Here is a 25,158-nt window from a genome sequence, read left to right on the forward strand (position 1 = left end):
GGTCCTAAACCAATTTGAACTGGACCGTAGAGGCCAACCCACCTCTCCAGTCTGTCCAGAAGGACATCATGGTCAACCGTGTTGAACGCAGCACTTAAATCCAAGAGTACAAGGACAGAGAGCTGTTTGGCATGTGTGCTGGCTCTAAGATCATTTACCACTTTAACTAAGGCTGGGCACGAAAACCAGATTGTATTTTTGAAAAATTCCAGTTGGCACATATTTGTTTTTTAGCTGTTTGAACACCAATTTCTCCAGAATTTTGCTGAAGAATGGCAGGTTGGAGATTGGCCGAAAATGTTGAAGAAATTTTGAAAAATGTTGAAGTTGAAGAATCTAGATGACTTTTCCCATAGCAGTTTTTAGTGCAGTGGGGAAAGTGTCTGTGAACAGAGAGTGATTAACAATAGCTTGCACTTCAAAAAATGTTAGGCATAGGATCGCGAAGGCAGGTTGTGAAGGCTTAAGTTGTGATATCACTTATCTGAGCATGTGTGTCAACCAGGGAAAATAAATCCATAGTGCTTTTGCGTGGTTGGCTAGGGCAGTGGTTCCCAACCATTTTCAGTTACTGTACCGCCAAGTACATTTTGCTCTGCCCAGATTACCCTTGAAGTACCCCTTCATATGCATTTTACCAGTAAGCCTATGGTCTCATGAGTCTTCTGAAGTACCCCCTGTGGATAGGCCAAGTACCCCCATCCTAGCACCCCTGGTTGGGAAACACTGGGCTAGCGTACATACAGTATCAAACCTCACATCAGGTCTTGCTTGACTGATACCCAGCCTAATGTTTGTTATCTTATCTCTGAAATACACCATAAACTCATCACTTTTATATGTGGGGGAAAGTTCACATAGGTTTGCGGGGGTAGGATTTATCACACCATCAATGGTCGAGAAGAGCACTCTCAAATTATTCAGATTATTAGTGATCAAGTTAGGAAAATGAGCCCGCCTGGCATTTCTAATTGCCTTGTTATATATGCCAAGTTGCTTTCTCGGAAAATCATAATGGACCTGCAATTTCTCTTTTATTTATTAGTTTCCTCACTCATCCAAAGGGCTCTCGGGTTTGGATGTGGCCTTTTTCAACTTTATTGGAGCTGTGGCATCAACGGTTTCCCTTCATTTGCTATTTAAGTTATCAATAAATCATCACAAGAGAAAGGCAGAATAAGTGATGGAATATTGTTCATAGACTCAATAAAATCTGGAGCAACTTCAGAGTTAATATAGTGTTTCTTAATGAGTTCAGTATTACCCTGTGCTATGGGCAACAAGGCAGTAAAAAATACATAGTGGTGATCAGATAAAGCAACATCAACAATAGAGGATATGTCAATAGAAAGGCCCTTGGTAATAACCAGGTCCAGAGTATGGCTGCAGGTAAGGGTGGGCCCAATAACACGTTGTATAAAGTCCATAGAACTCAAAAGATTAAAATCACCTGGAGCACTACCAGACCCTGTCCGTCAGTCTCGAAAACCGTTTGCGATGTTGCTGGAAATAATCCTGGAACCCCTGCGATTGGGGTGAATCCAGTCTCTTTAAAAAAGTGTCGGTTGCTCCCACAGCAAATCAAAGTTGTCACAAAAAGAGACATTCCTGTTGTTGCAAAGTTTCTATAGGTTCTCATTTAGGGCAAAAAGTCAGCTGAAATGTTGCGAACCCCTTCTGTAGCATGGGAGATAATTCATTGTTCTTCCCTGTGCTAGTGAGGGTCTTTCAAAAAATTATTGTAGTTCTCCCACAGATCGCCTAAAACAAAGGTTGTTATAACCTACGTGAGTGATGATGGTGTCAATATTGTGGTCACCACAGGCTCCTGGGTGACAGTGGACCTTGGTCAGTCCACAGGCTGCCCACAATGATAGTGAAGGAATCCTATGGGGAAAGGACCCGGTGAACTGTGGTGGCCGTGGGGGAGGGTGCCACTGGGTGGCCACCAGCTGTTGGTATACACCAAGGATCCGTGTTGACTCCCGAGGATGGTAGGTCCATCTCATGCGGGGCAAAGCTGTTTGATAGCTGGATCGGATTTTCTTGGATAGATGGGTGGCCAGACTGCCTCATGATCTCCTACGCCTTGCGAGTGCCCAGTCTCTCACAGGTCGCGGAGTTGAGCTGAACATCTGTCCGTTGGATTGGGACAGATCAGACCGCCCGAATCATCGACAGATTTGCTATAGGAGGCATTAAAAACAGATTTGGTTTGCCTGGGTTACAGCAAGGTCGCAGCCGAGCTAACAGCCGGAGGACCTCTTCCCTTAAATGCTTGATGGTGGTGCATTTAGGGCAGACAAATCCTTGTCCATTTTGCAGTTACACCTTATCTCCATCTTGTGATTGTGTGAAAATAATCCCACACCTGAAGCATTTGTGCCCAGCTGTGGATAGAAACACTGGTGTGCTAGCACTGCTAGCATTAACTTGCTCCATTTTCATGATGGCTAGCAGCTGACTGCTACTTAACAGGAATCTGGGACAAACTTACGGTCCCAGCCGGGAAAGGCTGACCGCATCGCGGAATCCGTAGCAATACAAACTTTAGCTATGATTAGAAACAATTTAATGAAAACAACTTCAAAAAAACAACAAACCGAGTGTAGACGGTACATGGTTCTGTTGTACGCTCTGATTGCTCTACACCAATGAAGGGGATGGAAGGGGTGGGATGTTAGACTGGGGCTTGGAACTGGTCCAAGTCAGCCTGTGTGGTGTGTGCGTGTGCGTGTGCGTGTGTGCACGCTGATTGATGAAATGAACTCCAGGTCGGGGAAATTGATTCTGGCTGAGCCTGAACTCCCGTCAACGGCTTAGCGGAACGGAAGAGGGATGGAGCGCGAGTCCGACTCCCACTTCCTCACTTTCCACTTCCCTTTTCCACTCATCCCCTATATTCTTCTGTAACATGTTCGGTTGGAAAATATAATCTGCTCCTTCACTCCAATTCTGCCTCACACTGCTGGTGTCTATGAGTCTTTTACCATTTTCCTTTCTATTCCCCCTCTTTTGCTCTCGCTCTCTACAATATACTCTGCAATACAATGTGGTAATGCCACAATATCAGTCGAGTATTCTCAGTGTGCTTGACCCTTCAACCCTGCTCACTCAATGGTCCTCAATACGCGACTGCCAGCATGCATGACCAATCTCAACAAGACACTTCAACGCTTCCTGGTTATCAATAAAGTGGACTGTGACATTAAAAGCTCCATGTATTTCCACAGTTGCGTTACATGATCCAATTGTCAATTGGTGACCAATTCAATCTATGGCTGCGCACCACCAATAAACGCAATTACTACTAATATATCCGCTATCGATAGTTCCGTGGAGGAATGTGTGGGGCATTCAAACACAGTAAGCGCATACAACACAAAAACAAGCAGATGCACTCAAGAAAGCTAATCCAAAGGTGTGTCAATATGAACACTGCTCATTATTTAGCAAGGGAGAGTAGAACAAACAGCACCTCGTCGCAAAGTCAACTACGACCCCAAATCAAGTCTATCCGCCATGCAAATTACTAGAAATGAACTCAATAGGAAGACACTTCATGAGAAGTTCTATGGTGTCTGTTAGTAAATTACAAAAAAAATGTATGGTTCTGAGGCGGAGGTACTTTTTCATTGAATGACCTTATTTTACTGCTGTCGAACTCTGACCGTGAACAGACACGGTCCATATAACATAGCGAGGGTGGAGTCTGTAGACAGTAAACCGCAGGGCAGAATGGTTGTCGGGGGTAGCTAGACGGGGAAGTCTTTATGACTATGTGGTCATTTTAACAAACCTCATCTTTTAACAAATTGGCCGCCGATAAAATGTTATAATCGCATTAGGCTCTTGAACAAGGCGCCCCCTTCCATTCCGGCCTTTCTGAGGTTGCCTTCTACTGTGACACAATCACTAGTTACCCCCATATACGAGGAATAAGGGGAGTTGCGGTGAACAATGGATTAGTACCCAATATCCTCTCTATATCCCGGAATTTATTGGTTTACGACCTTCACTCGCGCCAGGAGATACAATTCCCATTTTTAATACTCGACTCGGAGTTACTGGAGCTAGGAATGTCATACCATGTGATAAATCCCTTAACTCCACATACACTTGGCTGAAAATCGTATCCCTTCGGAAATATTGTGTGTCACAGCCATTTTAAATAAGGGCGTTTGACCTTCGTTTGACGCAAAGGGGATGTAATCACTGTAATTGGCCAACCATGGTGTCAAAGCACCTAAACAAGATAGTAGTTAATACACCAAAGAGGATAGAAAGCTGGGTGCCATTTTGATTATGTTTGTTCAAAATCAAAGACCAGAGGCCTTTTATGTATCTGATAGGGACATAATCCTTTAGGGTGAATATAGAGAGGCTGGTTTGTACTGAATGTTTGTAGTAAATGAAGGTTAGATATTATTTTCAAAAAGGGAGCAAAGAAAAGCTACTGACAATTCCCATGATGCTCTAGGCTACAGTATATTTAGTCACTGAATACTATAATTCCTCACGCATCCACATAGACCTTATGAAGGGTTTATGTAGGCTTCATTAAGCTTTAAAAGACAAGTTTAGCTTAACGTGGGACCCAATATTCTCAACACTTTCCACTATGGTGATTCTAGAACATGACATGTTGAATTATCTATAAATATTGGCCTACTACTTGACAACCTCAAATCTCTTTCTAAGATGTTATTCCATAATGGTCTCGGGTAGATCCGGTGGCATGCAAATGGCTTTGTCAAGCACCCCACATAAAACAAGATGGATTCCCTAAATCAAGATGGTGAACCGGGCTCCTCTCATCTCCATTAGAGAGCAAACACCTGCTCCATCCTCCTAACCAGCAATTAGGGGGCTAACGAGCAGTTGGGACTGCATACCTGATCACCAATCTTAATAACATCCACGCCCTCCGACGTGCACTGGCAGTTAATTCACCCAAGCCCACCCTCGCACTGCTATAATCTGTTCGATTTTTCAAGATATTTTTGACCCTGAGAAGACTGTGTTTAACATAATGCCTCTACCTCATTGCCAGCAATGATTGTGCATGGTGTGCTCAGCCCGGTACCAAAACAGAGGATGTGTGTGTGTGTCTGTCTATTTGTGTGCATGCATTCAAGTGCGTGCGTCTAGGTCTGGGCAGGCAGGTGCAGCAGAGAGGCATCTGCCTTGGTTTGTTTTGTATGCTTCCACTAATCTCACTTACGTGAACCACCAGGGGCCTAGTTGGAGAAAACACTGCTCAATTTCCCTAATCAATGAAAGTCCCTCAAAGCCATGACACAGCGCAATCGATGTCTGCGTTTACAGAAGACCAGCAGATGTTGTTCCATTATTCTGGTTCGTGGAATGAGATTCCATCCCCGTTTGTTTGACACTGTCAGGCTCAGGGAAGGTATTGAGTCGACGCCAGCCCACGGTTCAACAGTTGCCCATGTAAATTACCAGTCAAAAGTTTGAACACACCTACTCATTCCAGGGTGTTTCTTTATTTTTGAAATGTTCTACATTGTATATGAATAGTGAAGACATGATTCCATAAGTGTTATTTCACAGTTTTGATGTATTCACCATTATTGTACAATGTGGAAAATAGTAAAAATAAAGACCCTTGTAGGTGTGTCAAAACTTTTGACTGGTACTGCACACACACACACACACACACACACACACACACACACACACACAAACACTTGTGTGCATATACACACGTGTGCACAGCGTGCATACACACACAAACCCACAGGCATCTATAATTAATTGATTTCTTAGTCAGTGCATATAAAACAATAAGTGTCTCGTGTGGCTCAGTAGGTAGAGCATGGCGCTAGCAACGTCAGGGTTGTGGGTTTGATTCCCACGGGGGGACCAGTACAAAAATGCATGCACTCACCACTGTAAGTCGCTCTGGATAAGAGCATCTGCTATATGACTAAAATGTAAAATTTGCAAAACGCCAACTGATATTCAAATGCTGTGCACACTTATACATACTCCACTTTTATCCACTGGAAAATGTTCAATCAAACAACCCATACGTATTGAAGTGAGTTCAGAAATGCCGCAAAATATTTGAAATAATCAAATTCATGTCGCCTGACAGATGTGATCCTACCACAGACAATGTAGGACAGCCTCTGTAAGCTATAGGAACCACCTGCGGTGGGAAGCATTCATGTCAACTCATCCGGTAGCTCTTCTCAAGGTAGAACAGATTTTGATGACATTTTACTGACAAGCCGGGACATCAAATCCACACTGGAGCTCAAGAAATAGCTGTGGAGGCCCTACAAATTGGGACACACATGCTTTATGCATCATGACGAGTCATAACACCCCCCTGTGAGTCTTGCCTGTCAGGGGAGTACTGGTGGACGGTGGGTTTTGACTTGCTTTGGTTAAAATGAGGTCACTTTTGGCTCTTAACCATATCTACTTATTACACAAAATAGTGGAAGTCGGATTTACATTTCTGGGGGGAAAAAATCTTTGGGGCATTGAAATGAAATGACTTGATGGTAGCTTTGAGCGAGTGCATAACCACTGACGGTTATAACAACGTGAAAGCTGTGAGTATATGCTAGAATTACATAATCAGGTTATAGTGGTGTTGTGAACAAGTATATTGCTATAGATGACTATAGATGATTATATATGGCTCTCTTTATTTCATCTAAGAAAACAACTTAAACGTATTGTATAGTTGTCTTGTTGGCGTCTCCAGCAGGGAAAACATACGTGACATTTCCTTCAAGCAAAAAAAACTGAAAAAAAAAAAAAAATCCTGATATCTTGTTTGACATTTATATCCAGACCATAACCTATTCAACCATGACCAACGGAGGATCTTATAATATAGTATGCATTACATACAGTATTTATACAGTTTCTTCTTTGGAGTGTTGTTTTACCATCAAAAACGATCACAACACAAACACAGAGGCATGACGACAGCATTAACAAGCAAAACATGCTGGGAAACGGTGGCTATGGGAATTGGTTGCAGGGGTGGGGGTTGGCGGGAGAATTAGGACATCGGGATGTGGTTAAGACAAAGTGAGATGAGCAACAACTAGGATAAAAAAATGGCAACTAGGCATAGTTGCATCCACACTGATAAATTTTAAATTTTTTATTATTGAACCTTTATTGAACTAGGCAAGTCAGTTAAGAAAAAATTCTTATTTACAATGACGGCCTAGGAACAGTCGGTTAACTGCCTTGTTCAGGGGCAGAACGACATATTTTTACCTCGTTAGCTCGGGGATTCGATCTCACAACCTTTCGGTTACTGGCCCGACAATCTAACCACTAGGCTACCTGCTGCGCCAAGTGTTATGTTTAGATCCAAGTTTTCAGACACAATTTTACAAGGTCAAAGTTTACTTGGCAGGCCCAACATTGAGCAACAAATGCCTTCACAGCCAGGACAATCATTAGCTTGAGCATGACATTATGGTGGGGCAACAAGTCACAAATCATGGTTACAGCAAAACACAGCACCATGGCGGATGGGAAGGGTAGGAAGCTGGGTGAAAGATAAGAGTCAAAATACCTGCACGTAAAACCGGCAAGAGCGCTCTCTTTTCTGCAGCTGCAAACCACCGGAAGAAATAACAGTTAGCAAAGGGTTGACACGACATACAACTTCCATTAGTATGAAATAAAGTATGAAAAGAGAAAAAATAAATATATAACAAAATGTCACCTCTTGACTTTGGCTAATTAAGACTTTCTCATTTTACATAAACTGTGTGAAAACCGGCATGCACATTAATTATTCCCTCTCATAGAAAACATCACAAAGAATCTTAGTCAATTAGAGCAGAAACAAGCCACACAGCCCAAGTGGGGATTGGGGCTGAGACATTGTTCAGCTTTCATGTTGGAGTTTCAAGGTTACCGCTCGTACCTGTGGGTAAGTGGAGAAAAAATGAACTAAAGAAGTAAAGCTAAAGCTGAAGGAGCAGGTCAATACAGTATGTAGAGATTTCGAATTAGCACTGGAGTACTGAAACCTAGCTAGACTAGCACGTAGCATTGGGCTGGGAACAGACTAAATAAACAGAAGCCTACTTTGTTAGCCTAGCCTAGCTGTAGCGCGTAGCATAGAGGGAATGCTGATGCGCTCCTGATTGTCTGTGATGGGTGGCGTCTTGCTCATAAAGGAAAGCTCTCGCTCCTTCACATCAGTCAGCCCATTTTCCTGGAAATGGTCCCGTTAGTGCCTTTCGCATGACACTTTGATCATAAAAGTGCCACAGATCTTGGTGTTTGCCAACTCAATCGGCTCTTTGTCTGCCGGCGGAGAAGCATTGTGCTCACTATCAAAGGGATCTTTAATTCCGTTAGCTCTTAGCAGATTGTGTCAAAATGATTGAACTCAGAGGTAAACACACGTGCGAGAGGGAGAGAGAGGTGGAGCACCAGCGCTAGGGGCTGCTAAGCCAGCCGGGATTAAAGGGGAAAGGATGGAGGACAGAGCGGAGAGGACAACCTTGAATAGTAGAGAGAGAGCGCTAGGGGAGATTTTTCATAAATCCTAGGTGTACTAGGTAGTTAGTGTATTTATCTAAGAGATAATGATCAAATGGGAAAAATAATACTCTCCAAGTTGTAGAAGCCTTGTTCCAGACATGATCTTTTTTGGCATCATCATAAGAGAAAAAAATTACATTCAAATGTTTTGTCATTTAGCAGACACTCTTATCCAGAGCAATTCACAGAAGCAATTAGGGTTAAGTGCCTTGCTCAAGGGCACATCGGCATTTTGTTTTTACCTAGTCGGCTCGGAGATTCAAACCAACAACCTTTTGGTTACCGGCCCAACAATCTTAACCATTAGGCTACCTGCAGCCCCTCTAGTCTAGGCTAATGTTTATTTTTTTTACATACTGTATATTCATAGAACATTGGCTTCAGTTTTACGACAAGATTATAACAATAAAAATCAAGGATCCTCTCCCATAAAACGTAGTTTGAATTGTAACTGTTCTTAACTTTTTATTTTCAAGACGGCTACCTCGTAAAAGCCATCGATAAAGAGATCAGAAGTGCAAGCCGTCAGGTTTCTCCTCGGCCCGTTGGCTATCACCATCGCCTCGCTCTCCAAGGAGGGAATGACACTTAAATCTCAATGGAGGCATCTGGCTGCATGCAGCAATTAAATAAAGTCTGTGAAAAAAAAGCTATTGGGAAACAGGTGTTATTGTTCCACTACAAGTGAAGCCGCTAAAACAAATTAACGGCTGACATTTTGAATTTCACTGATGTTTGCTTTTCCATTGGTTGCGTCACATTGCCTGAGTGCCCCTATGTGTACCCAACTGTGAATTTGGGAATAATTGCATTAGGTTGGGGCTACAAAAAAAAAACTCAGGCACTCTTGGGTTTAGAAAACAGCTATGTTTAATACATTTCCTCTGTCATTAGAAAGAAACGAGCATGGCATGCGAACCGCTTCAGACGTGCCTGGAATATCCGTATGACCTCTTTAAAAAAAGTCTACCTACTTTGGAATAATCCTACCCACGCGTTTGCTGTTATAATTAGTTATAACCCCAACTGACTTTTGGTAATAGAAAGCAGAACCGCCTATGCGGTAGAGGCTTTGAGATATCCCCCTACGTCTGGCTGCTTGTAGATTTTGTATTTTTTTTTAGGCCCGGGCAGATCGCTAGATGCGAGAAATAATGCAGGAGATAATTTGGTATGACAGTGCTGTGGCCGGAGTACAGATCATTAAAACAATGCCCACTGTTCAGGTTTGACTGGCTTGAAATCCTTGTCTGGCCTCCACCGGTGAAAAATAAAGTTGCAGAGATTGAAGGAAACAAAGAAAAGGTGAATAAAGTCAGTTCTGCCTTCGGCTATGAATCAATTCTCATATATCCTCCTTTCTTCATCCTGTGTCCTTGGTGGACCATTGAGCTGAACAATCTGGATAGGCGAAGCGAAAGGTTGGAAACCCTACTGGTTATGTTGCTCTCGCCTGTCACAATCTGTCAAATCAACTAGTCCCGAAGGGAAGGAGACGAGGAAAGGAAATGACACAGCCATTGCTTATCCCAGACTGGAGGTAGTAACCTACCTTGTTGAGGCTGCGGGCTGCACTATCTTTGCCTCCAGGGGTAAGGTTCCTCAGCTGCACGTCAAGTAGGTCCACAAGCTGACCCATGGCCTTGACTGTGTAGGTGATGTCACCTGCCTGAAGGTTACTCTTAGTTTGCTCCGACAACTCCCTGGCAATGATGGCTGCAGTCTCTCCTGCTTTGAGCTGGAAAAACAACATACACATATTTAACCAAGCATGATGGCAGACACATATTCACATTGACACATACACAGTATGCAATTAACCACTGACTATCATGCTATGTAGCTATAGTACCAACGGACTGGCCATAGGGAAGTTCGGGCAAATGCAGATGGGCTGGCCAAACATGAACCCAGTTGGCCCGGTCTAAATTGGAGGTTTTGCACAGAATTATCACTATTTGGCTCATCAATAATATGAGGATTCAATATTACATTCAATGTTGCTAAATGACCAGTGTATAAGTATAAACTATGTTATGCTATGTGATTTAAAGGGGCTAGAAGCAAATCCATTCCAGTCTCAAATGTGTGACAAAGTCAAACACTAATACATCATAAATAAATACAATCCTACAGTCGTCCGTCTCCCTGTATCTAAACACACACTCTGGATTGAACCTGTTATTTTCAACATACACATTTCTAACATGACAAATGGCATTATACAAAATGTTTGAAGTTCGAAAAGAATGTTTAGCATGTACAGATTTCCTGATTATATCACTATCGCCTGCAATTGAATAGGTGAGGAAATGTTTAATTGAATGCACACGGGGGCTAATAGACTATCAGGAAACAATTATGTAGTCAACTATGGAGACAAGTCTCCACTAAAAGTCTATAGGCAGCGTGAAACTAATGGCTGCTAGCTTTCGGGGGGAAGACATGTCACACACGGAGGATGGCGCCTGTTTGAAATTCATTTTGTCTCGTGAACGTCTGTGATTGTCGTTGACTGTGCTTTGGCGAGATCTTTCGGCAAAAAAACAACATCGATCATTCCAGTCTTTAACTTTGGCGGTCTTTAGGTATGAAATACGTTTTTTCCCCCCCTGCTTTCCATCTATCCTCAATAATCCCCCCTCTCAAGCTCCAAGTGTCTGGCCCAATCCCAAATCAACCCCTAAACCCTACGCCCTTATGCACCTGTGGAGATCTGAGATGATTTGACATTTGTAATCAATCTGATAATAGCTCAACCTTGCCTCACTAGGTGGAAGTTACACCATATTGCTTATACCAATCAATTTATTCTTCCCCCCCTTTCTCTCCCCCCCCCCTTCTCTTTCTCTCTCAGTCTATTGTTGTATTGCATGTAACAGCTTTCTGTTTAGACTATGGAGGAAGAGAAAGAAATGTTTTCAAAGCACAACCACGAACGATTCCCTATGTACGCCACTTGGTTGGAGAGCGTACCTATTTACATTTTCTGAGGGAAACAATTGAATTAAAACATCTCCTCAAGCCATGGATGAGACTGTCTAACGAAGAGTCTCCACTTGCCCACAAACTAGCAACCGCTTTTGTAGTCGTCGTGTCTCTTGGTTTTTAAATTACAACATATAAATCTGCCAAGCAGAGAGGCCTAATGATGTCTCGAGGAGTCTCATTTCATAGTGCAATGTGTTTCTGTGCTTTTAATTTATCTTGAATTTGATTACGAAATAAATAACTTTATGTTTACCTTTCTTTGTTTCTACTACTCAGACATTTAATTGAATAACACCTGTTCCATTCAAATGGGAAATGTTTTCATATGCAGAAGATTTGACTACCGTTCAGAAAGAACATTTCATCTGGTCAAAATTAGAGTGCTAAACACAGCTTTAAGACATTTCAAATCTGGATATACAGTAAATTCAACAGGGACATTGAAGAGGTGAGGTTGGATCTGATTTGGAGCATGGTTCCGAAGGTCTGCTATTCTTCCTAAGGTCCCTCTATTTTTGGAACGCTTATAGCTTCCTGCATTCGATTAGCCTCGGGTTTAGTGAAGACCAAGAGACAGCATTTGGGCTACATATAATTTGGGCCGTGTTTAGGAGTCTAACCAAGTCAGACATCTGTGTTTAGTCGGCTGTGTTCGTGGATGACGCACTTCTTTCCTCTGATATTTCATACATACAGTACAGTGCCTTCGGAAAGTATTCATAACCATTAGCTTTTTCGCCATTTTGTTGTGTTACAGCCTTATTCTAAAATGGATAAAATAAATAAAAAATCCTCTATCTACAAACAATACCCCATAATGACAAAGAATTTTTGGTGTTGTTGCAAATGTATAAAATTAAAAAAATTAAAAAGGCACACACCTGTCTATATAAGGTCCCACAGTTGACAGTGCATGTCAGAGCAAAAACCAAGCCATGAGGTCGAAGGAATTGTCCGTAGAGTTCCGAGACAGGATTGTGTCGAGGCACAGATGTGGGGAAGGGTACCAAAAAATGTCTGCAGCATTGAAAGTTCAAGAACACAGTGGCCTCTATCATTCATAAATGGAAGAAGTTTGGAAACACCAAGAGTCTTCCTCGAGCTGGCTTCCCGACCAAACTGAGCAATCGGGGGAGAAGGGCCTTGGTCAGGGAGGTGAACAAGACCCCGGGTCACACTTACACATCTCCATAGTTCCTCTGTGGAGACGGGAGAACCTTCCAGAAGGAAAAACATCTCTGCAGCACTCCACCAATAATGCCTTTATGGTAAAGTGGCCAGACGGAAGCCACTCCTCAGTAAAAGGCACATGACAGTCCTTTTGGAGTTTGCCAAAAGGAACCTGAAGACTCTCAGACCATGAGAAACAACAATCTCTGGTCTGATGAAACCAAGATTGAACTCTTTGGCCTGAATGCCAAGAGTCACGTATGGAGGAAACTTAGCACCATCTCTACGGTGAAGCACAGTGGTGGAGGTATTATGCTGTGGGGATGTTTTTCAGCGGCAGGGACTGGGAGACTAGTCAGGATCGAGGGAAATATGAACGTAGCAAAGTACAGAGAGATCCTTGATGAAAACCTGCTCCAGAGCACACATGACCTCAGACTAGGGCAAAGGTTCACCTTCTAACAAGGCAACAACCCTAAGCACACAGCCAAGACAATGCAGGAGTGGCTTCGGGACAAGTCTCTGAAGGTCGTTGAGTGGCCCAGCCAGAGCTCGGACTTGAACCCAATCAAACATCTCTGGAGAGACTTGAAAATAGCTGCGCAGCGACGCTCCCCATCCAACCTGACAGATCTTGAGAGGATCTGCAGAGAACAATGGGAGAAACTCCCCAAATACAGATGTGCCAAGCCTGTAGCATCATACCCAAGAAGACTCAAGGCTGTAATCGCTGCCAAAGGTGATTCAACAAAGTAAAGGGTCTGAATACTTATGTAAATGTGATATTTCAGGTTTTTTCCCCTATACATTTTCTAACATTTCTTAAACCTGTTTTGCTGCACATTTGTGGCCTGCTGGAGGTCATTTTGCAGGGCGCTGGCAGTGCACCTCCTTGCACAAAGGCGGAGGTAGCGGTCCTGCTGCTGGGTTGTTGCCCTCTTTCGGCCTCCTCCATGTCTCCTGATGTACTGGCCTGTCTCCTGGTAGCGCCTCCATGCTCTGGACACTACGCTGACAGACACAGCAAACCTTTTTGCCACAGCTCGCATTGATGTGCCATCCTGGATGAACTGCACTACCTGAGCCACTTGTGTGGGTTGTAGACTCCGTCTCATGCTACCACTAGAGTGAAAGCACCGCCAGCATTCAAAAGTGACCAAAACATCAGCCAGGAAGCATAGGAACTGAGAAGTGGTCTGTGGTCACCACCTGCAGAATCACTCCTTTTTGGGGGTGTCTTGTTAATTGCCTATAATTTCCACCTTTTGTCTATTCCATTTGCACAACAGCATGCGAAATTTATTGTCAATCAGTGTTGCTTCCTAAGTGGACAGTTTGATTTCACAGAAGTGTGATTGACTTGGAGTTACATTGTGTTGTTTAAGTGTTCCCTTTATTTTTTTGAGCAGTGTACATTTAATCAATTTCAGAATAAGGTCTCTGAATACTTTCCAAATGCACTGTAGGAGTCAAAGTCTGGACCTTGTCCCAAATTACACCCTATTCCCTATGTAGTGCACAACCTTTGAACAGATTTCTTAGGGCTCTGGTTAAAAGTAGTGTACTATAAAAGGAATTAATAGAAGCATTAGGGGGAGACTGCGGTGTCCACGGCAAAGGGTCTCACATGATTTACTTGGCCATCCCTTGCAATCATTGCCTCTGTGTTTATTAGCAGATCCAATTACACCGGCTTAATTTGCCTTTCTTCGAGAACCCCGACCCTGTGTGGACAGTGTGTGGAGGGTAGAGAAGCTGTCTTCTTCTTTCCCCCTTCTCTTCCTCTCAGTTTCTCTCTCCATCTTAATAAGAACAGCTATGGCCAAAGTAAGAAAAAGTGAGGTCTGTCACCGCTCTCTCAGCCTCCCCATCTCTATCCCAATGACTCCTTCTCTCTCAGCCTCCCCATCTCTATCCCAATCACTCCTTCTCTCTCAGCCTCCCCATCTCTATCCCAATCACTCCTTCTCTTTCAGCCTCCCCATCTCTATCCCAATCACTCCTTCTCTCTCAGCCTCCCCATCTCTATCCCAATGACTCCTTCTCTCAGCCTCCCCATCTCTATCCCAATCACTCCATTTCTCTCAGCCTCCCCATCTCTATCCCAATCACTCTTTCTCTCTCAGCCTCCCCATCTCTATCCCAATCACTCCTTCTCTCTCAGCCTTCCCATCTCTATCCCAATCACTCCTTCTCTCTCAGCCTCAACTCCCTCAATTCCAGTCTCTTTCTCTCCGAGTTCATCTCTCTGCGTCTTTCTGTTAATGAGAAGAACCAGGGACAGTGGTGTGAAAATAAGCGCCAGACGGAATTCTGGGACGCCTGACAGGTTGATCTTCATTTAAATTCCCTGTCGCCACAGCGACAACGAGGGATGACAGGCACATCGCTCATGCCTAATTTGCGTAATAAAGATTAATAACACTTTTGTTAAAAATGTATCCATATTACAATAGTCACTCCCACCAAGTATGTGCATAGGGGAGAAGTGTATATGTGTCAAGTTTTTTGCTGCTTTGCGTGTGAGATGCATTCTATAATAGACTATGAATTTGAGTCAGGAAACAGAGAGCGACATTATCGTAAAGGATAGAACAGAAGAGTGGAATCAGCTCCATATCGATTTCAAAAGAATGGAACTGAGCTGTAGTTGACACCCAAAACATCAGCCCATTCCCTCTTTACCTCTCTCTCTCTTTACCTCCCTCTCTCGTCACCTCCCTCTCTCGTCACCTCCCTCTCTCGTCACCTCCCTCTCTCGTCACCTCCCTCTCTCGTCACCTCCCTCTCTCGTCACCTCCCTCTCTCGTCACCTCCCTCTCTCGTCACCTCCCTCTCTCGTCACCTCCCTCTCTCGTCACCTCCCTCTCTACCTCCAGCCCTCCCTCCCTCTCTCTCGTCACCTCCCTCCCTCTCTCTCGTCACCTCCCTCCCTCTCTCTCGTCACCTCCCTCCCCCTCTCTCGTCACCTCCCTCCCCCTCTCTCGTCACCTCCCTCCCCCTCTCTCGTCACCTCCCTCCCCCTCTCTCGTCACCTCCCTCCCTCTCTCGTCACCTCCCTCCCTCTCTCTTTACCTCCCCCTCTCTACCTCCAGCCCTCCCTCCATCTCTCTCGTCACCTCCCTCCCTCTCTCTCGTCACCTCCCTCCCTCTCTCTCGTCACCTCCCTCCCTCTCTCTCGTCAACGCCCTCCCTCTCTCTCGTCACCTCCCTCCCTCTCTCTCGTCACCTCCCTCCCTCTCTCTCGTCACCTCCCTCTCTCTCTATTTACCCCACTCTTACCTCCCTCTCTTTCCCTCCCCCTCTTTACCTCCCCCTCTCTCACTCTTTACCGCCCCCTCTCTCACTCTTTACCTCTCTCTCTACCTCACCCTCTCTCTTTCTACATCACCCTCTCTCTCTCTACCTCATCTACATCCCTCTCTCTACCTCATCTACATCCCTCTCTCTACCTCCACCTCATCTACATCCCTCTCTCTACCTCCACCTCATTCTCTCTCTCTCTCTCTTTACCTTCCTCTAATTCTCTCTCTTTACCTCCCTCGCTCTCTCTTTACCTCCCTCTCATTCTCTCTCTTTACCTCCCTCTCATTCTCTCTCTTTACCTCCCTCTCATTCTCTCTCTTTACCTCCCTCTCATTCTCTCTCTTTACCTCCCTCTCATTCTCTCTCTTTACATCCCTCTTATTCTCTCTCTCTCTACCCCTCTCTCTCTACCCCCCTCTCTCTCTACCCCTCTCTCTCTCTACCCCTCTCTCCCTCTACCCCTCTCCCCCCCTACCCCTCTCTCCCTCTACCCCTCTCTCCCTCTACCCCTACCTCCCTCTACCCCTACCTCCCTCTACCTCCCTCTACCTCCCTCTACCTCCCTCTACCTCTCTCTACCTCTCTCTACCTCTCTCTACCTCTCTCTACCTCCCTCTACCTCCCTCTACCTCCCTCTACCTCCCTCTCTCTCTACCTCCCTCTACCCCTCCCTCCCTCTACCTCTACCTCCCTCTACCTCTACCTCCCTCTACCTCCCTCTACCTCCCTCTACCTCCCTCTACCTCCCTCTACCTCTACCTCCCGCTCTCTCGCTATACCTCCCGCTCTCTCGCTCTACCTCCCGCTCTCTCGCTCTACCTCCCGCTCTCTCGCTCTACCTCCCGCTCTCTCGCTCTACCTCCCGCTCTCTCGCTCTACCTCCCGCTCTCTCGCTCTCTCGCTCTACCTCCCGCTCTCTCGCTCTCTCGCTCTACCTCCCGCTCTCTCGCTCTACCTCCCGCTCTCTCGCTCTTTACCTCCCGCTCTCTCGCTCTTTACCTCCCGCTCTCTCGCTCTTTACCTCCCGCTCTCTCGCTCTTTACCTCCCGCTCTCTCGCTCTTTACCTCCCGCTCTCTCGCTCTTTACCTCCCGCTCTCTCGCTCTTTACCTCCCGCTCTCTCGCTCTTTACCTCCCGCTCTCTCGCTCTTTACCTCCCGCTCTCTCGCTCTTTACCTCCCGCTCTCTCGCTCTTTACCTCCCGCTCTCTCGCTCTTTACCTCCCGCTCTCTCGCTCTTTACCTCCCGCTCTCTCGCTCTTTACCTCCCTCTCTCTCTCTTTACCTCCCTCTCTCTCTCTCTCTTTACCTCCCTCTCTCTCTCTCGCTCTACCTCCCCTCTCTCTCTCTCGCTCTACCTCCCTCTCTCTCTCTCTTTACCTCCCTCTCTCTCTCTTTACCTCCCTCTCTCTCTCTCTTTACCTCCCTCTCTCTCTCTCTTTACCTCCCTCTCTCTCTCTCTCTTTACCTCCCTCTCTCTCTCTCTTTACCTCCCTCTCTCTCTCTTTACCTCCCTCTCTCTCTCTTTACCTCCCTCTCTCTCTCTCTTTACCTCCCTCTCTCTCTCTCTCTCTTTACCTTCCTCTCTCTCTTTACCTCTCTCTCTTTACCTCCCTCTCTCTCTTTACCTCTCTCTATTTACCTCCCTCGCTCTCCCTCTCTCTCCCTCTCTTTACCTCCCTCTCCCTCTCTTTACCTCCCTCTCTCTCTCTTTACCTCCCTCTCTCTCTCTTTACCTCCCTCTCTCTCTCTCTTTACCTCCCTCTCTCTCTCTCTTTACCTCCCTCTCTCTCTCTCTTTACCTCCCTCTCTCTCTCTCTTTACCTCCCTCTCTCTCTCTCTTTACCTCCCTCTCTCTCTCTCGTCACCTCCCTCCCTCTCTCTCGTCACCTCCCTCCCTCTCTCTCGTCACCTCCCTCCCTCTCTCTCGTCACCTCCCTCCCCCTCTCTCGTCACCTCCCTCCCCCTCTCTCGTCACCTCCCTCCCCCTCTCTCGTCACCTCCCTCCCCCTCTCTCGTCACCTCCCTCCCTCTCTCGTCACCTCCCTCCCTCTCTCTTTACCTCCCCCTCTCTACCTCCAGCCCTCCCTCCATCTCTCTCGTCACCTCCCTCCCTCTCTCTCGTCACCTCCCTCCCTCTCTCTCGTCACCTCCCTCCCTCTCTCTCGTCAACGCCCTCCCTCTCTCTCGTCACCTCCCTCCCTCTCTCTCGTCACCTCCCTCCCTCTCTCTCGTCACCTCCCTCTCTCTCTATTTACCCCACTCTTACCTCCCTCTCTTTCCCTCCCCCTCTTTACCTCCCCCTCTCTCACTCTTTACCGCCCCCTCTCTCACTCTTTACCTCTCTCTCTACCTCACCCTCTCTCTTTCTACATCACCCTCTCTCTCTCTACCTCATCTACATCCCTCTCTCTACCTCATCTACATCCCTCTCTCTACCTCCACCTCATCTACATCCCTCTCTCTACCTCCACCTCATTCTCTCTCTCTCTCTCTTTACCTTCCTCTAATTCTCTCTCTTTACCTCCCTCGCTCTCTCTTTACCTCCCTCTCATTCTCTCTCTTTACCTCCCTCTCATTCTCTCTCTTTACCTCCCTCTCATTCTCTCTCTTTACCTCCCTCTCATTCTCTCTCTTTACCTCCTTCTCATTCTCTCTCTTTACCTCCCTCTCATTCTCTCTCTTTACATCCCTCTTATTCTCTCTCTCTCTACCCCTCTCTCTCTACCCCCCTCTCTCTCTACCCCCCTCTCTCTCTACCCCTCTCTCTCTCTACCCCTCTCTCCCTCTACCCCTCTCCCCCTCTACCCCTCTCCCCCCCTACCCCTCTCTCCCTCTACCCCTCTCTCCCTCTACCCCTACCTCCCTCTACCCCTACCTCCCTCTACCTCCCTCTACCTCCCTCTACCTCCCTCTACCTCTCTCTACCTCTCTCTACCTCTCTCTACCTCTCTCTACCTCTCTCAACCTCTCTCTACCTCCCTCTACCTCCCTCTACCTCCCTCTACCTCCCTCTCTCTCTACCTCCCTCTACCCCTCCCTCCCTCTACCTCTACCTCCCTCTACCTCCCTCTACCTCCCTCTACCTCCCTCTACCTCTACCTCCCGCTCTCTCGAATACCTCCCGCTCTCTCGCTCTACCTCCCGCTCTCTCGCTCTACCTCCCGCTCTCTCGCTCTACCTCCCGCTCTCTCGCTCTACCTCCCGCTCTCTCGCTCTCTCGCTCTACCTCCCGCTCTCTCGCTCTCTCGCTCTACCTCCCGCTCTCTCGCTCTACCTCCCGCTCTCTCGCTCTTTACCTCCCGCTCTCTCGCTCTTTACCTCCCGCTCTCTCGCTCTTTACCTCCCGCTCTCTCGCTCTTTACCTCCCGCTCTCTCGCTCTTTACCTCCCGCTCTCTCGCTCTTTACCTCCCGCTCTCTCGCTCTTTACCTCCCGCTCTCTCGCTCTTTACCTCCCGCTCTCTCGCTCTTTACCTCCCGCTCTCTCGCTCTTTACCTCCCGCTCTCTCGCTCTTTACCTCCCGCTCTCTCGCTCTTTACCTCCCGCTCTCTCGCTCTTTACCTCCCGCTCTCTCGCTCTTTACCTCCCGCTCTCTCGCTCTTTACCTCCCGCTCTCTCGCTCTTTACCTCCCGCTCTCTCGCTCTTTACCTCCCTCTCTCTCTCTTTACCTCCCTCTCTCTCTCTCTCTTTACCTCCCTCTCTCTCTCTCGCTCTACCTCCCCTCTCTCTCTCTCGCTCTACCTCCCTCTCTCTCTCTCTTTACCTCCCTCTCTCTCTCTTTACCTCCCTCTCTCTCTCTCTTTACCTCCCTCTCTCTCTCTCTTTACCTCCCTCTCTCTCTCTCTTTACCTCCCTCTCTCTCTCTCTCTTTACCTCCCTCTCTCTCTCTCTTTACCTCCCTCTCTCTCTCTTTACCTCCCTCTCTCTCTCTTTACCTCCCTCTCTCTCTCTCTTTACCTCCCTCTCTCTCTCTCTCTCTTTACCTTCCTCTCTCTCTTTACCTCTCTCTCTTTACCTCCCTCTCTCTCTTTACCTCTCTCTATTTACCTCCCTCGCTCTCCCTCTCTCTCCCTCTCTTTACCTCCCTCTCCCTCTCTTTACCTCCCTCTCCCTCTCTTTACCTCCCTCTCCCTCTCTTTACCTCCCTCTCCCTCTCTTTACCTCCCTCTCTCTCTCTTTACCTCCCTCTCTCTCTCTTTACCTCCCTCTCTCTCTCTTTACCTCCCTCTCTCTCTCTTTACCTCCCTCTCTCTCTCTTTACCTCCCTCTCTCTCTCTTTACCTCCCTCTCTCTCTCTCTTTACCTCCCTCTCTCTCTCTCTTTACCTCCCTCTCTCTCTCTCTTTACCTCCCTCTCTCTCTCTCTTTACCTCCCTCTCTCTCTCTCTTTACCTCCCTCTCTCTCTCTCTTTACCTCCCTCTCTCTCTCTCTTTACCTCCCTCTCTCTCTCTCTTTACCTCCCTCTCTCTCTCTCTTTACCTCCCTCTCTCTCTCTCTTTACCTCCCTCTCTCTCTCTCTTTACCTCCCTCTCTCTCTCTCTTTACCTCCCTCTCTCTCTCTCTTTACCTCCCTCTCTCTCTCTTTACCTCCCTCTCTCTCTCTTTACCTCCCTCTCTCTCTCTTTACCTCCCTCTCTCTCTCTTTACCTCCCTCTCTCTCTCTTTACCTCCCTCTCTCTCTCTTTACCTCCCTCTCTCTCTCTTTACCTCCCTCTCTCTCTCTTTACCTCCCTCTCTCTCTCTTTACCTCCCTCTCTCTCTCTTTACCTCCCTCTCTCTCTCTTTACCTCCCTCTCTCTCCCTTTACCTCCCTCTCTCTCTCTTTACCTCCCTCTCTCTCTCTTTACCTCCCTCTCTCCCTCATTTTTTTTAGCCACCTGTGAATCCATATCCACAAAGCGCTGTTTGGTTAAGGGGCTGCGATTTGCCGCTCTGGAGTGGATTATAAGTGTTATAGCCCGCATGCCTCGGGCTCCTCCGAGTTTTTTTGAGATCCGATGCATTTCATAAACAGGGATAGTGATGCTACTAGTACTACTAGCGCTACTGCTGTAGCCCCAATAACCACATATTCTGTGAGTGCCACTCCATTATAGATTTATACACAGAATGCGTGAAACTCTTCGAGTAACTCTCGTCCGGGGAATAAGATAGACCCCTCTGGGCCAAAAGAAAATGGCACAATTGGGTAATGGGTGTATTGGCCAACATTGTGAACTCAATGCAGTAGGGAGGAAAGTTTTCTAAGACAGCTGCTTTCAACTGTCGTCCTTGGGTCTATAGTGAGTGGACATTAATTGACTAAGTTCTTCTCAGCAGGGACAAAGAAAACCAGTGGAACACTGGAGGATGGGCGTAGTATCCCCTTGGTCGAAGAAGTTTCCATTGTTGCCAAGTGAACAAGTGTGAATTGCCAAGCGCGAAGTGTGTGTCCATGCGCGAGTGTGCGTGCATCTGTAAGTAGGGACTCTTGGGGGCTCATTACCTTCTGGGTGATGACATTGACCCACGGGGACGTACAGTTGCTGAGGTCGGGACCTAGGGGGTCCCAGTATCCTTCAGGCCCCATACACAGATACATGGCCACGCCTGTGGAAGAAAACAACACTCAGAGTTAGAGGCAATAGAGCATATAGGCAAAGCTATCCCTGGAGATGATCGCTATGCTACCAACGACATTTACCATGTTGGTAAGAAAACAAAGGTTGGTCCCCTGAACGTACGTCTGGAGGGGGAGAGGTGAGGGCAGCATTGGGGTTCAACGCTAATCTGAAGACCATGCTTCAGTTACCCAACAATCCCCCAGGGTAAAAAAAAAACTACTCCACTGCGAGACGCGTGTTTCGAAACAACCGTTTCTCGCAACCGCTCTGCCTGTATTTCCATTGTTCATCCTCATCCAATCTGTTGCCGTTTGTCCGTATGAATGTGCATGTCACGACTTTGCCCCCGAAATATCAATTTCCCAATCAAACTACCATGTCCTTAAAACCAATTCAACTTCATGTTAAAATAAATATATTTGGGGGATGTGAAAAAAATGAATGTCATCGACTGGTTTTATCATCTACACGCTAAATGAAATCATCTACATGTTAAATTAAGTCATTTATTTTTGTGGTAGCACTTCAGGGCCCACAGAGGTATATTGGATAGTGTGTGAATCTAGTAATTAAGAGTCGGCGCACCTCTGCATGTGTAAAACGGGTGCGACAGTTGAACCCCTGGCAAAAATACACCAAACTGTGTTCCAATTAAGTCGGAAATCCTGGAGTTCGTTACGAAAGGTCAATTAATGCTGCCTGAGGGAGACGACTGGTACTGACGGGGATGTGGAGCGGCGCGTGTGTGGCCTTTGGGTCACACAGGGCTTCTGGAAAAGGGTCCGTTAAAAATGGGACTACGCCCCTATCAGCGCTTTTACTAACTCTGCGTAGAAACGGTGACTGCGTCTATACATAAACTCACGCTCCCCTATGGGCCCTAGTCAAAAGTAGTGCACTATGAAGGGAATAGGGTGCCGTTTGGGATGCACAGCATTTGAAAAGGGACACAGATCGAGGAAAACAGGACAAGTTCATGTGGGCTATGCCATTGATAGTGTTTATATTCAATCTGTGTATAAACTGCAATTGTGTTTTTTTTATTTTAACTATCAACTCCACGACTGGGGAAGAAAAACACTAGTCTCCGATTGATACATGTCCATGGGGTATAGAGAGGAGGGGGAGACAGACTGCGAACATTAACTGATATCAACTTTGACTGACACACAATTTCCTTCCCAGTCCTCCTTGGACTTCCTAACGTTTGATGGGTTTATCAGATAGGCCTCAACCTGACAGAGTGAGAGATAACGATGGCGAGAGAACGATAGAGTGAGAGAGACAGAGAGAGAGAAAGATGGAGAGAGAAAGACATAAAAGATGGAGAGAGAGGGAGAGAATGTTGAAGAGAGGGAAAGAGAGATAGGGCAGGGTTTCAAGGAACTTTCAAAGACGGCCTGTGAGGAAACTCAAAGCCGTCCTCTACTTCGGTGGTTTCGTGTCCCGCTTGTTGTGCGGTACGCCGGAGGCGTTCGAGTGGCCACGTCGCGGGGACTGGTGTCTCCAGGTAATCTAGGATCAGGACCCACTCCTTTCCATATAATCATATTCATTATGATCTAAACAGCAAAACTGACCCTATTTCAGCACTTCAATGTTGATACTTTGTGAATACGGGCCCTGAGCAGCACTGGGACACAACCACTGACACCCTTGCCAACATGGGCGCCATGTTACAACACAAATCTTCTAATACCTCGATACTGATCCTAATGGCAACATTCACATGCATTTCTTCCATCTCTCTTTAATATCACTCTCTCCATGTGGATCTATGCTTACTATTGACTTCAAAACTATTTCACTTCATTTCCGAGGTGCCTGACCTTCTCGGATCTTAATATGTTGGTATCCATTCCTTTTGACCCGAGCCAACTGATTCCAGTTGGCACAGGAGGAGACGAAGAAACGAGTGACGTGGCGCCTTACGAGCTACAGTAAGCGCCTGGTCCTCGTTAAAGAGCACACACACAACAACAGTTTAGTGTTAATTCATTTGGCTAATTGTTTCCTGGGATTGAAGAAGCGTAGGGGAGGATTCCACGTCTTGGTTCCATTCGCCCTGTACCGTTGCCATCTTTAGCTTCTCTACTCTCAGCGAGTCGAACATAAGGCATGGGAGGATGCATACAAACAACAGAACATTCCTGTAAATAACATTCAGGGAAACATTCAGGCGAGACAAACGTCACACTTCAATAGGTTTTCATAATCAGTTGAATATTGGTAGCCGTACAGAGTTGAGAAAATCAACGGCAGAATGTGTTTGACGACAAATTTCGGGAAAACTGAAGGGGGGGGGGGGGGGGGGGGGGGGTCAGGATTAATTGAGTTAACTGCATGACTACATTTGGAAATTCACCCCCAGTGAGAAAGAGCAGATTTAAGGGGAAAGCTCTGCCTTTTATGATCAGCTTCATTCCTGAGGGGGCAATTCAGGAGCTTGCAGAGGATTCTGGTTTGTCTCCGAGGGCCAGACTCATGGCATCCTTATGCATAATGTTCAATATTCCATACAGTGGGTTCAGTTGGTAAAAGCATGGCGATAGAAAGGTTGTGGGTTTGATTCCCGCAGGGATCACTAATCTATTTTGGTGATACTTCAGACATTCCCTACGTTGCCTGGACTACACAGTGCTTTAAGCAGTTGTTTGATGACATAATTCACGTAAACATATGCAACACATATAACAATTAAACTGACATGTTTGTTGCACTGTCAGATAATTCAACCCCGGATAGTGAGCTGCTATATTTGACAACTACCAACTGTACATGACCCTAGTGTAGGCCTATAGTGGTCTATGTACTTTTACCAGGGCCCAGTGAATATGTAATTTAAGACACAGGCTAGCAGGGTGACGTTTATTGTCATGAATCTTGTCCTGGAGGCAGAACTGAGCGATTTCCGCTAGATGGGCAAGCTGCAAAGTTAAAATTGGCTGTATTGTAAAAATTTATGAAAACAAAAAATGACATTTTGGTCTTAACTTAAGGTTAAGCATTAGGGCTAGCAGTCTGGTTAAGGTTAGGTTCAAAATCAGATTTTACAACTTTGTGGGTGTGCTAGCTAGTCACCACTCTGCAGAGACGCCTCCAGGTCAAGATTCATGACAATAAATGCCATCCTGCTGCAGGCTAACCACAGTATGAAGTAGAACAAACCCATTACCTATTGTTCCAGTTGGGCATGGTTGCCTGGTCACCAGTCCCTGTCTGGTCTTGGGCCAAGACACGTCTGACATGATCATGGGGTTACAGTACTCAATGCCGACGTTGGGGAGCTTGGAGGACGGGGACGACCTTGTGTTGCCCTCTGGGATATTGCCCTCTGCTGGCGGCAATGGCGGCGGCAGAGTAGTCGAGGTGGTGCGCGGTCGCTGGGCAACGGGGGTCGTCGCAGAGGCCCTGGTGGTTGTGGTGGAGCTGGTTGTTGGCGTGGTCGTCATGGAAACCGTCGCCGGTCGAGTTGTAGTCCGCGTTGTCGTGGTATCCATAAAAACGATCACAGACGATGACGATTCTGTA

General features: G+C 46.5%; 1 protein-coding gene across 20 annotated transcripts in view; it reads right to left on the reverse strand.

Moving 5' to 3' along the window:
• The window catches only part of LOC129865730 (adhesion G protein-coupled receptor L3-like), a 306,636-nt gene that overhangs the window by 92,793 nt on the left and 188,685 nt on the right, over window positions 1–25,158 (reverse strand). For 16 of the 20 annotated variants that reach the window (XM_055938710.1, XM_055938701.1, XM_055938709.1 and 13 more), the window contains 4 exons: window positions 24,803–25,153; window positions 21,510–21,613; window positions 10,109–10,294; window positions 7,574–7,612 (listed from right to left, as the gene is read on the reverse strand). In XM_055938710.1, the coding sequence (XP_055794685.1) occupies window positions 7,574–7,612; window positions 10,109–10,294; window positions 21,510–21,613; window positions 24,803–25,153 (680 nt within the window). The remainder of the gene's footprint in view (window positions 1–7,573; window positions 7,613–10,108; window positions 10,295–21,509; window positions 21,614–24,802; window positions 25,154–25,158) is intronic. The other 4 variants (XM_055938713.1, XM_055938712.1, XM_055938705.1 and 1 more) reach the window with 1 other exon arrangement.

This window comes from Salvelinus fontinalis, chromosome 11, assembly GCF_029448725.1.
Source record: "Salvelinus fontinalis isolate EN_2023a chromosome 11, ASM2944872v1, whole genome shotgun sequence".
Classification (NCBI taxonomy): Eukaryota; Metazoa; Chordata; class Actinopteri; order Salmoniformes; family Salmonidae; genus Salvelinus; species Salvelinus fontinalis.